The following is a 13,935-nucleotide window of genomic DNA, read 5'->3' on the forward strand; positions in this document are numbered from 1 at the left end:
TCTGAGACGAGCACCCAGGAACCTACATACATACCAAATTTCATCAAGATACCTCAAAATTTACTCAAGTTATCGTGTTTACGGACGGACGGACGGACATGGCTAAATAAATTTCTTTTTTCGTCCAGATCATTTTGATATATAGAAGTCTATATCTATCTCGATTAGTTTATGCCGTTACAGGGTGCCGTTATGCGAACAAAATTAATATACTCTGTGAGCTCTGCTCAGCAGAGTATAAAAAACGGTGACATAGCTAGCTATAGCTACTTAGGAAATCGTTTAGTAGCAACCGATCTTAACCTTAGATAAATCCTTTGGAGATCCAAGTGAATCGCGAACGAAACACTTTCACCTAGCTCTGGCAAAAGCTGGGCTATCAAGCATAAAGTTACTTAATGATTACACCTCATCATCCTACATACAGCTGCATCACGATTGAGTTTTCAGTATATTGAAGGGAACCACATGGATTTCTCTTAGAAAACATAATAATTGAAATTCAATTATTATAAGTCGGTGTTAAGCTCATGAATTCTTAAACATGGATTACCATTGCACAGTGCCCTGCCCATTGATAAATGGGCCTCATTGAACTCAATAATTTCGGCAAACCTCCTGCCATCTATTTCCGGTCTGAAGGATTTTGCTACCCTGCCAGAGGTGGTGCCCACCCAATGCTTGCTGAGCTGCCAAACGAATGCTTACCTGGTGACCTATCTATACAGGGCAGACCACAGGTGGCCAGCGGAATCTCGAAATCCCTACAGCCATCTCCATCCGGTTCAATTGTACCGATGTGCGCTAAGCTTGGCAGTTGCCTGTGGTTATCGGCACACAATAGTCCGTCCTGTCAGGGATAAAATCGAACGTGGTCAGAAGGCTAGAGTTCCCGAAGTCAGAAAGCCTGATCGAAGAGCGGGCCGCGGCCGTCTTTCCCCCAATATCTACTGGATGTATGTTCAGCATGAGATTCAATGCCACGGTAGGTGTTGTTTAAAAAGCGCTGCTGATACCAACCGGCGCCGTCCGTTGTATTGACGCTAATATTTTGGTGGTGCTCGCCATGTCCCGTGCATTCCACCAGACCAGCACACCATAGAGCAGAATAGGTTTGACTACCATCTCATAAAAACAGTGTACTACACTTGGCGAGAGCCCCTCATCTCTTGAAGATAGCCCCCCTGCATTGTTACTACTTACACTTTAATATTTTTCACGCCGCATCAAAGTCAAACAATCTTATGAATGCTACTAATACTCTGTTGTGAACCGCGAACTAATCGACTGACTAGTTGTTATAACTGACACAACAATTAAAACAAAATAATACAAATATTGTTATCACAAAGCCTAAATTAACGGATACGAGCGTCACTTTATACTTAACAAGTACCATTAAACGTCTAGGTCATCCCACACTCTGACTCTCTAGTTGCATGACGAACCTCCTTAAAATGTCTAATGATTCTGATATTAAGATAATACTTAGATACTTCCAGACTGCCCTCAACCGCATTATAGATGAGCTAAGGGAATAATTTATAGTTTGGTTGCGGGTTTAGATGTTAAATTCTCCAACCGGAGAAACACTGTGTATCATCTCATCCGTTATTGATAAGAACGCTGGAGTTCCCGAAACCAGAAAGCCGAAATTACCCATCACTAACCCTGATCAATGCACCGGCCGCATTCGCTTGCCTCCAAAATATGTTAAGAAGGGCCAGGATGGTTGTTTTTATCAGAGCGCCACTAATACCAACCTGCGGCTTCCGCTGTGCGAACACCAACTTTTTTTTTATTACTCGCCGTTCATTCAGCCAGACCCGCGGAGTCTTGACGTGACTACAATCTCGAGCTAGTGCACGACCCTTGGTGAGAGGTAAGGTTAGGTTTGATTTGTTTAAGGTTCACTGGAAGGTCCATTACGACCTCACATAGAACGAATGTGCCTATAGGTTAACAGTATTTGTTTGCCGACCTAACGTAAAACCACAATTAGGTACGAGGGCTTACTTATTTAATTGGCGCTCAGTTTTTTGTTGGACTAACTGGCGCCAATTGCTAACATCAAGAGAATTGAAATCGTTTTCAACCTGGTCTTTCCAGACGAGTTGGGGCTGCCATTACCCCTGCTTTCGTAGTTGGTTTCCCATAAAAATACTTTCTTGGTGGGAGAATCATCTTTCGTTCGCAATGTACCCGCTGTATTTTGATTCGCTGGACTATGCGTATGTCTGCGTGCTTATGTTATAAAATGACTTCTTCTTGGCATATACTGTAAGTTTTCTAGGACCTTGCTTAGGCGCTGCTTCGAGATCTGGCAGCTCTGCCGCCCGGAGACGGAGCTTTCACCTCGCGAGCGCAGAATGCGAACACAGAAAGTTCTCAAACGTTTCTTTCTGCAGCTCGCACTTTTCTACATCTGTTGTTACTGACGAGGCCTAATTTAAAACCATTTGACGTCAGAAGGTAGTGTCCAGCTAGTATGCCCATCATGAGCCTTGAGTGTTCTCTCTTTAGGGATGTGAGAAGCTTTTTACATCTAATATCGTAGGATTTGTACATAATCTTAGAACATTTGCGGCTCGCTCCCCAGACCTTTCTTGGTTGATGGCTCTTATGCGCCAACTCTCTTGGATTCCTCCCAAGCGCATTAAAGCGTCTACCATCGATTCAGCCCTTGGCGAGAAGTCCCAGTTCTTGCCGAACATCCCTGTGCATCAGTACAAGGCATTTCTAGACTTATCATGAATACTCAGATCCACAGCAGCTTTTCCCGCATCGAATCTTTAAAGGTTAAATAATTAATAAATTCATTTTATTTCCTGTTGCATTTAGAAAACTCATAAATTTCCGCAAATGTCCGGTTATTTCAATAATGCTCCCTTCCAGCAGTGTATATGTGTATTTATTCAGAAAGATTAATAAATTAAATGCTTAATCCAAAAACGTTCAGACAAATTTATAAAATCGACATACAAACACTTCGCATGCCATACATACATACACACAAAGTTTTCGTCGATGCTCTTTGTCCGATGCTTTTACAATAGCAATAATTAATTTTGTTCAGTTACACCCTGTACTGATCACCTTTTAAATGAACAAAAACCATTGCATAATTTTAGGCGATATATAGCTAAGCTTTCCACGATCACGCGCGCCTGTTGTTGCGGCGTTTTGGTTATTTCTTTTAGTAATTGATATGCATTGACTGTGTTGCTTCATTTTATATGGACATCATTAACTTATGACGCGACCTTCTTGCTTTTTATTTAAGCAGGCGCTTACTTAACATTGACATTTTTGCAATTTGTTTTAGTCTTTTGCTAGCGTTTACTCACCTTCCATAACATAGACAATACTGCCAACATCGCCTTCTTTGATAATAAGACTCTTTGCTGCATATTTTACCGGATACATGCAATCGACAATTTCACGTATCTGAGTTATATCCAAATTTTTCATGAAATCATTATCCAATATGGCCGACTTGATAAGTTCGCGTGATCTGCAAGAAAGCAAGAGAGGAGAAGAAAAGTGTGATTATGAGTAAGCAAGCAATTCACAAATCAAGTGGCACATAATTAATTGGCAATTAAAAATAAATAAGATATTTTTTGTAAATAAATAAATAAATAAATTTTAAGAAATAATAAATAAGAACGCTTGGCGCGACCGCACTTATAATATGATATTGATGTTAATTTTATGAGACGCTAAAGACTTCATTTGTCTCATTCAGTTATGCACATGGCATCTCAACCACACCCTTGCTTACAATTCTGATTTTGGTATTTTTGGCAGCACACAATCTGCATCCACCAAATCGGAAAGCGGTTCCGCGCTATACCCCTGCCGCTTAATGCGCGGTTCACAGCCTGTTGCTACAATGCGCGTCGACTCCATACCGCTAAGCGCTGCACCGCCTCTCCAAGCATCAAAACCTTCGGCGGTATGTTGCAGGAATACCTGCGTTAGCGGGCGCACCACCTGACGAAATTTATCCAATTCATTTTGCAATTCAGTCACTATTTGATCGCGGTTAGCGCATTCTTGTTGCAAACGCGCAATGCTGCTGCAAAGAAAACGTATTTTATCACGATTTTTTGTTAGGCGCGCATCTTTCAATTGTAATTCCGTGTGCATTTTTTCTATGATGCCGTCAGTGTGAACTTCATTGGTAGAGCGCGCATCCTCATCGTCTTCTGTACTATCTGCTTGTGAATCACTGCCAGTGGCGGAAATAACGCCGCGCAATAGTTGATGACATGTATTACACTCACTTTTCTCTAATTGTTGCTGCAGCATAGCGCATTTGAGTGATTTGCGATGCAATGCTTCACGCACCAATTGCAACTCGCTGCGCAACTCATTGATTTCTTTGTTCAAGTGACACGCATCATAGTGCACGCCTCCATTAGGGCTGTGATGTAGCATTTTTAGCATACAACAGAAACAAGAAATATTTTAAATAAGCTTTAAGCAAGTTTTATATTTATATACAATTTTTGTCAACACTTTTTAATCGAACCAACGCGCACTGTTGTCTTTCACTGACTGCGTAACCAAAAATTATTCAATATCCGCGCATTCCTTGCCTAGCTCAGAGCTTTAATAATAAATTGTCGTCGCAGCGCGCCCAGAAGCGTCACTGCTTTGTATTTAAGACTTTTTGTCACTGTTGGGCTGCGTCACGTCACTTTAGGCACAGCCTTTACACATGCGTTCATCGCACTGCCCGCGCGCTCGTGTTTGTGTAGGTGCTAACGTTAGTACGCGCCCTAAGGACGGCGCGCACTTGACTTTTATGTTTTTCTTTTTTTTACTAATTTTTTTGTTTTTCTTTTTCTGCGCGACTTTCGTTTACGCGTCGCACAGCTTTTCGTAACGTTTAACGCACAACAATTTAATTTAGGTATTGTTTACGTCGCGCAGTCCATATAGCGCTGTCACCGCTTCTGTCATATTTCGAAGTCACGAGCCAAAAAACAAATTCATTGCGCCTCATTCCACTGCATACTTCATCGCCGGTTAAAGACGGCAAAGAGAGCGTCACGGCGCTACACAGCTGATATAAACAATTGGGTGGCTCAATGCCAATAAACGATATGTAGGTAGGCTCGTCGGGGTGGTGCAATGCGGCGAGTTTAGGCGCTTAGCTTTTGTTTTTTTTTTAATTTAATTTTACTTGTTTGCTTCGTTGCCGGTGCGCGAATAATTGAATGGACTTTAACGCGCACGGCCGTGACTACTGTCATTGCTGTTCTCTCGCGTGCGCGTGGTTTGTAATTTTTCTGTTTTTATTGAATGTACTATGTGTTTGTTATTGCTCTATGTGAGTCTTCAATTAAAATCCATTTAAGTGAGTCTGAAGTTCATGTCAGCTGTGCTATGCTAATGTTGTTGCCACACAATACGGAGCAATGTGTGTTGTTATTGTGGTATCGGCAGAAGAGAAGAGAAGGAATCAACAAACATTTTTTGTCTAAGCGTAACAATAGCAATAACTACAGCAGCATTATTAACAACAAAATTTCGAAATTCGCTGAGCGTTTGAAAGCGCGTTGAATATCGCTCACCGGCACTTTGCTACTGATGGCGGTTGAAAAATTAAATTTTGATTGCGCGTCGCTGCAACGGATTTAGCTCTCTAGGAGCTCACTAAAAATTATCATAATTTTATTTCTTTTTATATATTTCTTTCTTTGCATTTATGTGTGTGAATATGCAAATATTATTTTTGAATCTATGCCAATTTATTCTCTGATGCTAAATAAATCTGTGCGTTTTTTTTTATATTTTTTTTATTTAATATCTAAATGCATCTTAGCGCTTACAGCAACTAGAATAAATGATTGAATAAATAGATAATATGCGCTGTTCTTTTCCCTTTATCCTTCTACTAATTATCTAAAATAAAATCAGATTTGCTGTATATAACCTCTGTGCAGGCGCGGAATTCCAATTTGTCAATCAATTTAGCTGTGTAATGTGAAGCATAATTACGAAAAACAACAACAATAGGGGTATTCAATGCTATGTAAAGCTTCTCAGAAAGTTAAGACGCATGCGTTTAGTACTAATTTTTTTTTCCTTTTTAATAAAATGTTACTCATACGCCCCGGTTGCTTTGTGAATCACAAGTAAGTATACCCACAGCCTATTAGTGGTTATACGAAATATTGGCGCATGGTTAGAAATTTAAATTGTATTGTTAAGAACTTACTGAAACCGTAACCTTTTACCGTAACCATAACCGTAACCGTTACCATAACCATAGCCGTCACCACCCTATATATAATTGTAACCCTTAACAATAAGCGTAACCGTTATCTTAACCATGGTCATAAACATAACCATAACCATAACTCTTATAACAATCGTAAGCATAATCATAGCAATAACCGTAACCATAGCCATAACCATAACAACAACCCTAACTGCAATTGTTTCGATTCAGAAATTCATATAAAACTCAAGCCATAGTCGTAACTATCGGCGTACTATCATCGCAAGCATATCCGTAACAATCAGTACAGACTATACCACAATGCTCACCATATCCGTAACCATATCATAACCGTAAATATAACCATAACCATAATTATAACTGCAATCTTAAGCGCATTCCAGTAGATGCCAAAACGTCAACTATAACAATCAACCCTTCACCGCAATTATCACCTTAACCATAATTCTGATGGAACCACAACTATAACAGTACCGGTACCGTTATGGGATGCTAATCAGTGGCACTACGGTTTGAGAATTCAACGTCTAGTTGGATAGTCAAACTGATATTAAAAACTAAATTTCAACTGTGACGCAAACTAAGGGTGGTCTGAGGGCGCCTAAGCTCGCTTGCGAGCCTTTCGAACGATTTTAGGATTAACAACATCTGAGCCTGGGGCCAGAATAATAACCCGAGCATTTGTCACGCTTATATTTAGCCCGTATAGATACAACTGAAATAAATGTAAATATATTGTGGCAAATTTTAGCATCACTAAGCTGTTAGTAGATATAGGTACAACAACAACAAACATTAAAGCAAGCTACACTTGTGTATATGAACACATCAATCATCATTTATACACATGAATAGAAGGCGACGAAGAGATATCTCACACACACACATGTAGTCATCAGCCGAAGTTGTTACTCACACATACACACGCATATGACTAAATTACCAAGCCGGAGGTACAACAGTTCTAGAAGGTGAAACGTCTAGACCTTTGGAGAAATATGCGGACGAGGTAACAGAGAGTATAAAAGCAGCGCAAGCTGAGTAATAACTATTCAGTTTTGATTAAAACACGCAGTTGTGAAGTACGTGATAATGAAGTATAATTGTACTACACCCAAAGTAATCTAAATAAAGACCAGTTCGCAATACTGAATATGGGAGCTATTTATTCGACAGTTCAGTGATACGAAAGTTAGCAGAAGATGCATAACAAGCAGGATTTCCCTAAGTTCGTGACAATATGTAGGAAAATGGGAGTTTGGGCGTGAGCTTCGGCATAAAAACATACTACCACTTGAAGTGAATGGTATGCCGAAGCTCATCGATTTTTGGTGTTCGAGGTCTACGCGGTATGAGCGACTATACTGGAAACCCTTATCTGGTGTAGCTATATGGAGAATTATGAGTTGGAATCATCGAGTCACTTTGTCATTCGCTGCCGGAACTAGGCTCATTTGGATCTCCGAAAGTTTTACATCGGATAGAGATCGGTCTTATTCGAAGTTATGTCGTTGCGAGGTAACGATTTTTTCAGTAACTGCCCAAGTGATCTTCCCCCAATGAGGTTGATACCATTCATCACCATTCATTTTATCATCACGTCAAGTTGTTGTTTTGTTGTATTAGCAGGAGTTTGCCTCATCCGACGGGTCCGTCCTTTGACGAATTGCCATCAAGGTTTTCACCTGAAGTGATCCTGGAGTTTACCTACTATTTACCGCGATAAAAGGCCTATTTATGTTTCTAGGATTAATCCGGGGTGCTCAAATATGTAATACGAAGACGTCCTGTATCAGTTTTAAGTGCGGAGTTCTGGCAGACTGGCAGAATTTTTCTTTTAAGTAGGACCAATTCGTTAGACAGCTAGCTCACTCAACGCCAAGATGTTCCACCTTCGGAATGGCTCTGGTTTGGCCTTTCGGTTGGCATCATCCATCGTGTGGTTGTGATTGTAATACACGACATAATGGTTTTTGGTTTATGGCTCGTCGCCAGACTTGGTTGACCAAAGGTTGCATTACATATCATGGACAGAAAGGGCTCATGCATTAGCCTGGCAGAATTTTATCGCCAAATGGGATCGACATTTTTCGCTACGTTTTGTGCATAGGTATTATTGTCTGAAGGGGTGAGGTTAGAAGAAAAATGTATTGAATTTATAAGGATCACGCTAATGCACATATAAGATAACTATTCAAAGTATGCAAATATAAATTAACAAAAATGATATATCGCCACCCTATTTGAGATCAACCAAGCAAATAGTCGACCAACGCAATAGAGATCTGTATTGAAGGCAGTGCACATGCGAAGTGAAAGACAATATTTGTTTGCCTACAACACCGCAAGTGCGTTGCAGGCGTGTTGCAAGCGACAAGCGAATAATATTCCAAACCCTTCCAGGCATTGTCTTATATTTAATTGTTTTTCATTCATTTAGCTGTCATAACCGCTTACCAAAGCTGTGGCGCTGCTCCACTTTAGTGCGCTTAAGAGTGCTAAAGTGCTAACGGCAACTAAAAGCGGCTGCAAATTGGCTTAGACAGAAGTGCGTGACAAGTAGACAGTCAAAGCATTTATGCGGTTGCATTTTTTTCGAGATTATCTGTTCAAGAATTATGGAATTTTCATTTTTGTGGTCTTTATATATAAAATTTGTAACTGCAATTAAAACCGTTATCATACATTTAATAAACTATGCGTTGCAGCACGGGTACAATGTCGTTCATTGGGCTGTCGAGCTACATATGAACTCATAATTACCTTTGGCTGAAGTGTGAAGGCAGTGGGCGCATGCGCTGTGACAATGCAACTGCTAAATGATAGTGGAAAATGGGTTGGGCCATAGCCGGCACGATAAATCGCAACACCAACACACACACACAATCATACGTCAAGGATCGCTAGGTAATTATATGCGCACATGATTTTGTTGTTATTGCTAAACAGTCATATAGTTTAAGATTTTATTACAATACATTTTTTCTTTATTTCATAATTTTATTGTAGCATTAAAACACACATTTTTGTGTTTTTTGTAGCTTAACAAATGTAAAATATTCAATTGGTTTTTATAATTGTATAAATGAATAAATAAAAAATTAAATGGAAATCTTAAAATCGTAGCGCCTCGCACCTGAACTGTCGTGCTACATATCGCTGCGAGCGAACGTAAATAACGGTGTTGATTAAGTTAAATTTAACACTTTGCTTTTAAAAATAAATTTTGCTTGTAATTTAGGAAATTGTTACCGCAGGCTCAATTTAAAACTGGTTACTTTGTATTATGGATCAAAACAAAAGTGAAAAAAGATATTTTTAAATAAATTGTTGTATCCAATTTCCATAAATGATACTATGCAAATTTGGTTGATATGCTGATAAAGGCGAGGAAATATTCCAAATAGCCATATGAGTGTAAATTGTAAATTTTATATGAGGTCGACTTGGAAAATATGTCTACGTAAGAGATGTTGTATAATGGGGTTACACGGTTCAGGGCTGCCACTTTTTGATGCACTTTTGCTTGTCGTATGGGGGAATATAAAATGTAAACTTAATGTTGAAACAATGTAGACGGAACCTAAACAGGACGGCGTATTATTAATTTGTTATCGAGTTGTTAACGGTTTGTTACCGACGGGTTTCTTATTGACTAGCTATAGATTTGTTATCGAAGTGCTATAAATTTGCTATCGATAATAAAGGTTGTGGATGTGTTACCGATATATTGTCAGAAAGCTTTCGATTTGATATCTTAAAGTAATAGACTTATAATCGGCATGTTATCGATTTGTGGTCAAAAGTTATCGATTTATTGTCGAAAAGTGATCGACATTTTTTCCGATTAACTATCAAAAAGTTATCGATAAGTTAATGACAATTCATCGATTTGTTATGTTATCAGAAAGTGATCGTCTCCTTATAAAAAAGTTATCGGTTTGCTACCGAAAAGTTATCGATTTGTTATGTTATCAGAAACTGATGGACTTTTTATCGAAAATTATGGATTTGTTTCCAAAAAAATCGATTTGATATCAAAAAGTTGCCGCTCGGAGTGAAGTATATTTTATCAAAAACGTATCTATTTGTTATCTAAAAGTTATCGTTTTTTTATCGAAAAGTGTTCGATTTATTATCAAAAAGTTATCGCAAAGTTCCTGAAAAGTTATCGATATAACATGTTATCATTTTGTGATCGAATTGCTATGGAAAAGTTATCGATTTGTTATCGCAAAAATATCGATTTTATATAATAAAGTTCTAGGTCCCATCTCGCCAATCCGTAAGGAAAAATGAAAAAAAAGCAGGACGTAAATTAAAAAAGAAATCTCGGAGATAAATCGAGCAAAATATTTAGTTAAATTTTTTTAGTTATGTTATCAAAAAGTGATGGATTTGTTATCAAAAGTTATCGATTTGATATCTAAAAGTAATAGATTTATAGTCGACATGTTGTCGATTTGTGATCAAAAGTTATCGATTTCTTGTCGAAAAGTAATCGACCTTTTATCAAAGACGTTTCGATTAACTATCAAAAAGTTATCGATAAGTTAATGACAATTCATCTATCTGTTATGTTATCAAAAAGTGATTGTCTTATTATAAAAGAGTTATCGATTTTTTACCGAAAAGTTATCGATTTGTTATGTTATCGAAAAGTGATGGACTGTTTATCGAAAATTTATGGATTTGTTTCCGAAAAAAAACCGATTTGATATCAAAGAGTTGCCGCTCGGAGTGAATTATATTTCATTAAAAACGTATCTATTTGTTATTTGAAACTTCTCGTTTTTTATCAAAAAGTTTTCGATTTGTTATCTAAAAGTTATGGATTTGATATCAAAAAGTTGCTGCTCGGAGTGTAGTATATTTTATCAAAAACGTATCTATTTGTTATTTAAAAGTTATGGTTTTTTTTTATCGAAAAGTGTTCGATTTGTTATCTAAAAGTTCTCGTTAAGTTATTGAAAAGTTATCGATATAAAATGTTATCATTTTGTGATCGACTTGTTATCGAAAAAATATCGATTTTATAAAACAAAGTTCTAAGTCCCAGAAGCAGGACGCAAATTAAAAAAAACCTCGGGATAGATCGAGCAAAATATTTAGTTAAATTTTTTTTGTTTCGATATAACTCCTAAGTAGTTTCGAAATCATTCCGAACTAATAACGGAAGAGTCCGCAAAACAGTCCAGGAAAGTTCCCGAAGTAGACAGCAGATGACTCCGCAGATATCCGAATTTATCCCGAAGCAATGTCGACAGCATTACGAAAACCTTCCGAACACCTTATTAATTCCTAGAAAATTAAAACCAAAAAGATCCCAAACTGGTCCCGAAATCCTTAGCAAATCGCTTAAAATTTAGAGAGTATTTTGAGAAGGTCTTCAAAGAATTCCAAAAAAGGTCCATAACCAATTTCGAATCTCTACAGAAAATAGTCACGAAATACGCAAACACGTAAAATAATAGTCTACCCTTTTCCAAATTTTGTCTTAAATGTGCATGAAGGAATTTCATAAATCAAGCCCTCTTTCTTTTCTTGTATCATGGAATGTACTAAACCGTATACATAAATTGTTATGATTTGGATTTCGATTTGGATGCACAATCTGTTTTCGACTTTGAATATGATGATGAGGTACCAAACTTATAAATGTGCATTGAAACCGCCAATGTCATTTGGCTATTGAAGTATTTTTGGTAAAAAGAGAAGCTCACCACAGTAATATAGAGCAGTGTTTTAGGGCCGGTTAACAAACAAAAACAAACAAGTAAGGAAGGTTAAGTTCGGGTGTAACCGAACATTACATACTCAGTTGAGAGCTATGGTGACAAGATAAGGGAAAATCACCATTTAGCAAAATGAACCTAGGGTAACCCTGGAATGTGTTTGTATGACATGATTTTCAAACGAAAGGTATTAAAAGTATTTTATGAGGGAGTGGGCCATAGTTCTATAGGTGGACGCCATTTAGGGATATCGCCATAAAGGTGGACCAGGGGTGACAAGGAAAGGTGTTAATGAGTATTTTAAAAGGGAGTGGGCCTTAGTTCTATAGGTGGACGCCTTTTCGAGATATCGCCATAAAGGTGGACCAGGGGTGACTCTAGACTTTGTGTGTACGATATGGATGTCAAATGAAAGGTGTTAATGAGTCTTTTTAAAAGGGAGTGGGCCTTAGTTCTATAGGTGGTCGCTTTTTCGAGATATCGCCATAGAGGTGGACCAGGGGTGACTCTAGAATATGTTTGTACGAAATGGGTATCAAATGAAAGGTGTTAATGAGTATTTTTAAAGGGCGTGGGGCTTAGTTCTATAGGTGGACGCCTTTTCGAGATATCGCCATAAAGGTGGACCAGGGGTGACTCTAGAATGTGTTTGTACGATATGGGTATCAAATTAAAGGGTTTTAAAAGGGAGTGGTGGTAGTTGTATATGTGAAGGCGTTTTCCAGATATCGACCAAAATGTGGACCAGGGTGACCCAGAACATCATCTGTCGGGTACCGCTAATTTATTTATATATGTAATACCACGAGCAGTATTCCTGCCAAGTTTTCAAGGGTTTTTTATTTCGCCCTGCAGATCTTTTTCATTTTCTTTTACTTAATATGGTAGGTGTCACACCCATTTTACAAAGTTTTTTTCTAAAGTTATATTTTGCGTCAATAAACCAATCCAATTACCATGTTTCATCCCTTTTTTCGTATTTGGTATAGAATTATGGCATTTTTTTATTTTTCGTAATTTTCGATATCGAAAAAGTGGGCGTGGTCATAGTCGGATTTCGGCCATTTTTTATACCAATACAAAGTGAGTTCATATAATTACGTGAACTGAGTTCAGTAAAGATATATCGATTTTTGCTCAAGTTATCGTGTTAACGGCAGAGCGGAAGGACACACGGTCGACTGTGTATAAAAACTGGGCGTGCCTTTAACCGATTTCGCCGTTTTTCACAAAAATAAGTTATCGTCCTAGAATCTAAGCCCCTACCAAATTTCACAAGGATTGGTAAATTTTGGTTCGACTTATGGCATTAAAACTATCTAGACAAATTAAATGAAAAGGGGCGGAGCCACGCCCATTTTGAAAATTTCTTTTATTTTGTATTTTGTTGCACCATATCATTACTGGAGGTGAATGTTAACATTGTCCAAATTATTTATTAATTTCCAATTTATTAATTTTCTATTCTGCATCATTAGTTCAACTCACCTACCAAGTTTCATCGCTTTATCCGTCTTTGGTAATGAATTATCGCACTTTTTCGATTTTTCGAAATTTTCGATATCGAAAAAGTGGGCGTGGTTATAGTCCGATATCGTTCATTTTAAATAGTGCTCAGGAACCTACATACCAAATTTCATTAAGATACCTCAAAATTTACTCAAGTTATCGTGTTAACGGACGGACGGACGGGCGGACATGGCTCAATCAAATTTGTTTTTCGATCCTGATGATTTTGATATATGGAAGTCTATATCTATATCGATTCCTTTATACCTGTACAACCAACCGTTATCCAATCAAAGTTAATATACTCTGTGAGCTTTGCTCAACTGAGTATAAAAACAAATTTTGAAGGATTCTTTTGCGCTGGAGTTAGGTTGTTTGTTAAAATTTTAATGTAAATGCGTTCCTTGCTTGTATTGAGCACCAAAACTGGGAGCA

The 13,935-nt window shown here is 37.9% G+C and overlaps 1 protein-coding gene across 6 annotated transcripts in view; it reads right to left on the bottom strand.

The window, feature by feature from the left end:
* Positions 1-13,935, bottom strand: part of for (cGMP-dependent protein kinase for) — a 319,267-nt gene that overhangs the window by 86,615 nt on the left and 218,717 nt on the right. For 5 of the 6 annotated variants that reach the window (XM_067768568.1, XM_067768570.1, XM_067768569.1 and 2 more), the window contains one exon: positions 3,348-3,514. In XM_067768568.1, the coding sequence (XP_067624669.1) occupies positions 3,348-3,514 (167 nt within the window). Of the gene's footprint in view, positions 1-3,347; positions 3,515-3,784; positions 4,401-13,935 lie in introns of those variants that run through there. The other variant, XM_067768575.1, reaches the window with a different exon arrangement.

Source organism: Eurosta solidaginis, chromosome 2 (genome assembly GCF_040869045.1).
Source record: "Eurosta solidaginis isolate ZX-2024a chromosome 2, ASM4086904v1, whole genome shotgun sequence".
In the NCBI taxonomy this organism is placed as follows: Eukaryota; Metazoa; Arthropoda; class Insecta; order Diptera; family Tephritidae; genus Eurosta; species Eurosta solidaginis.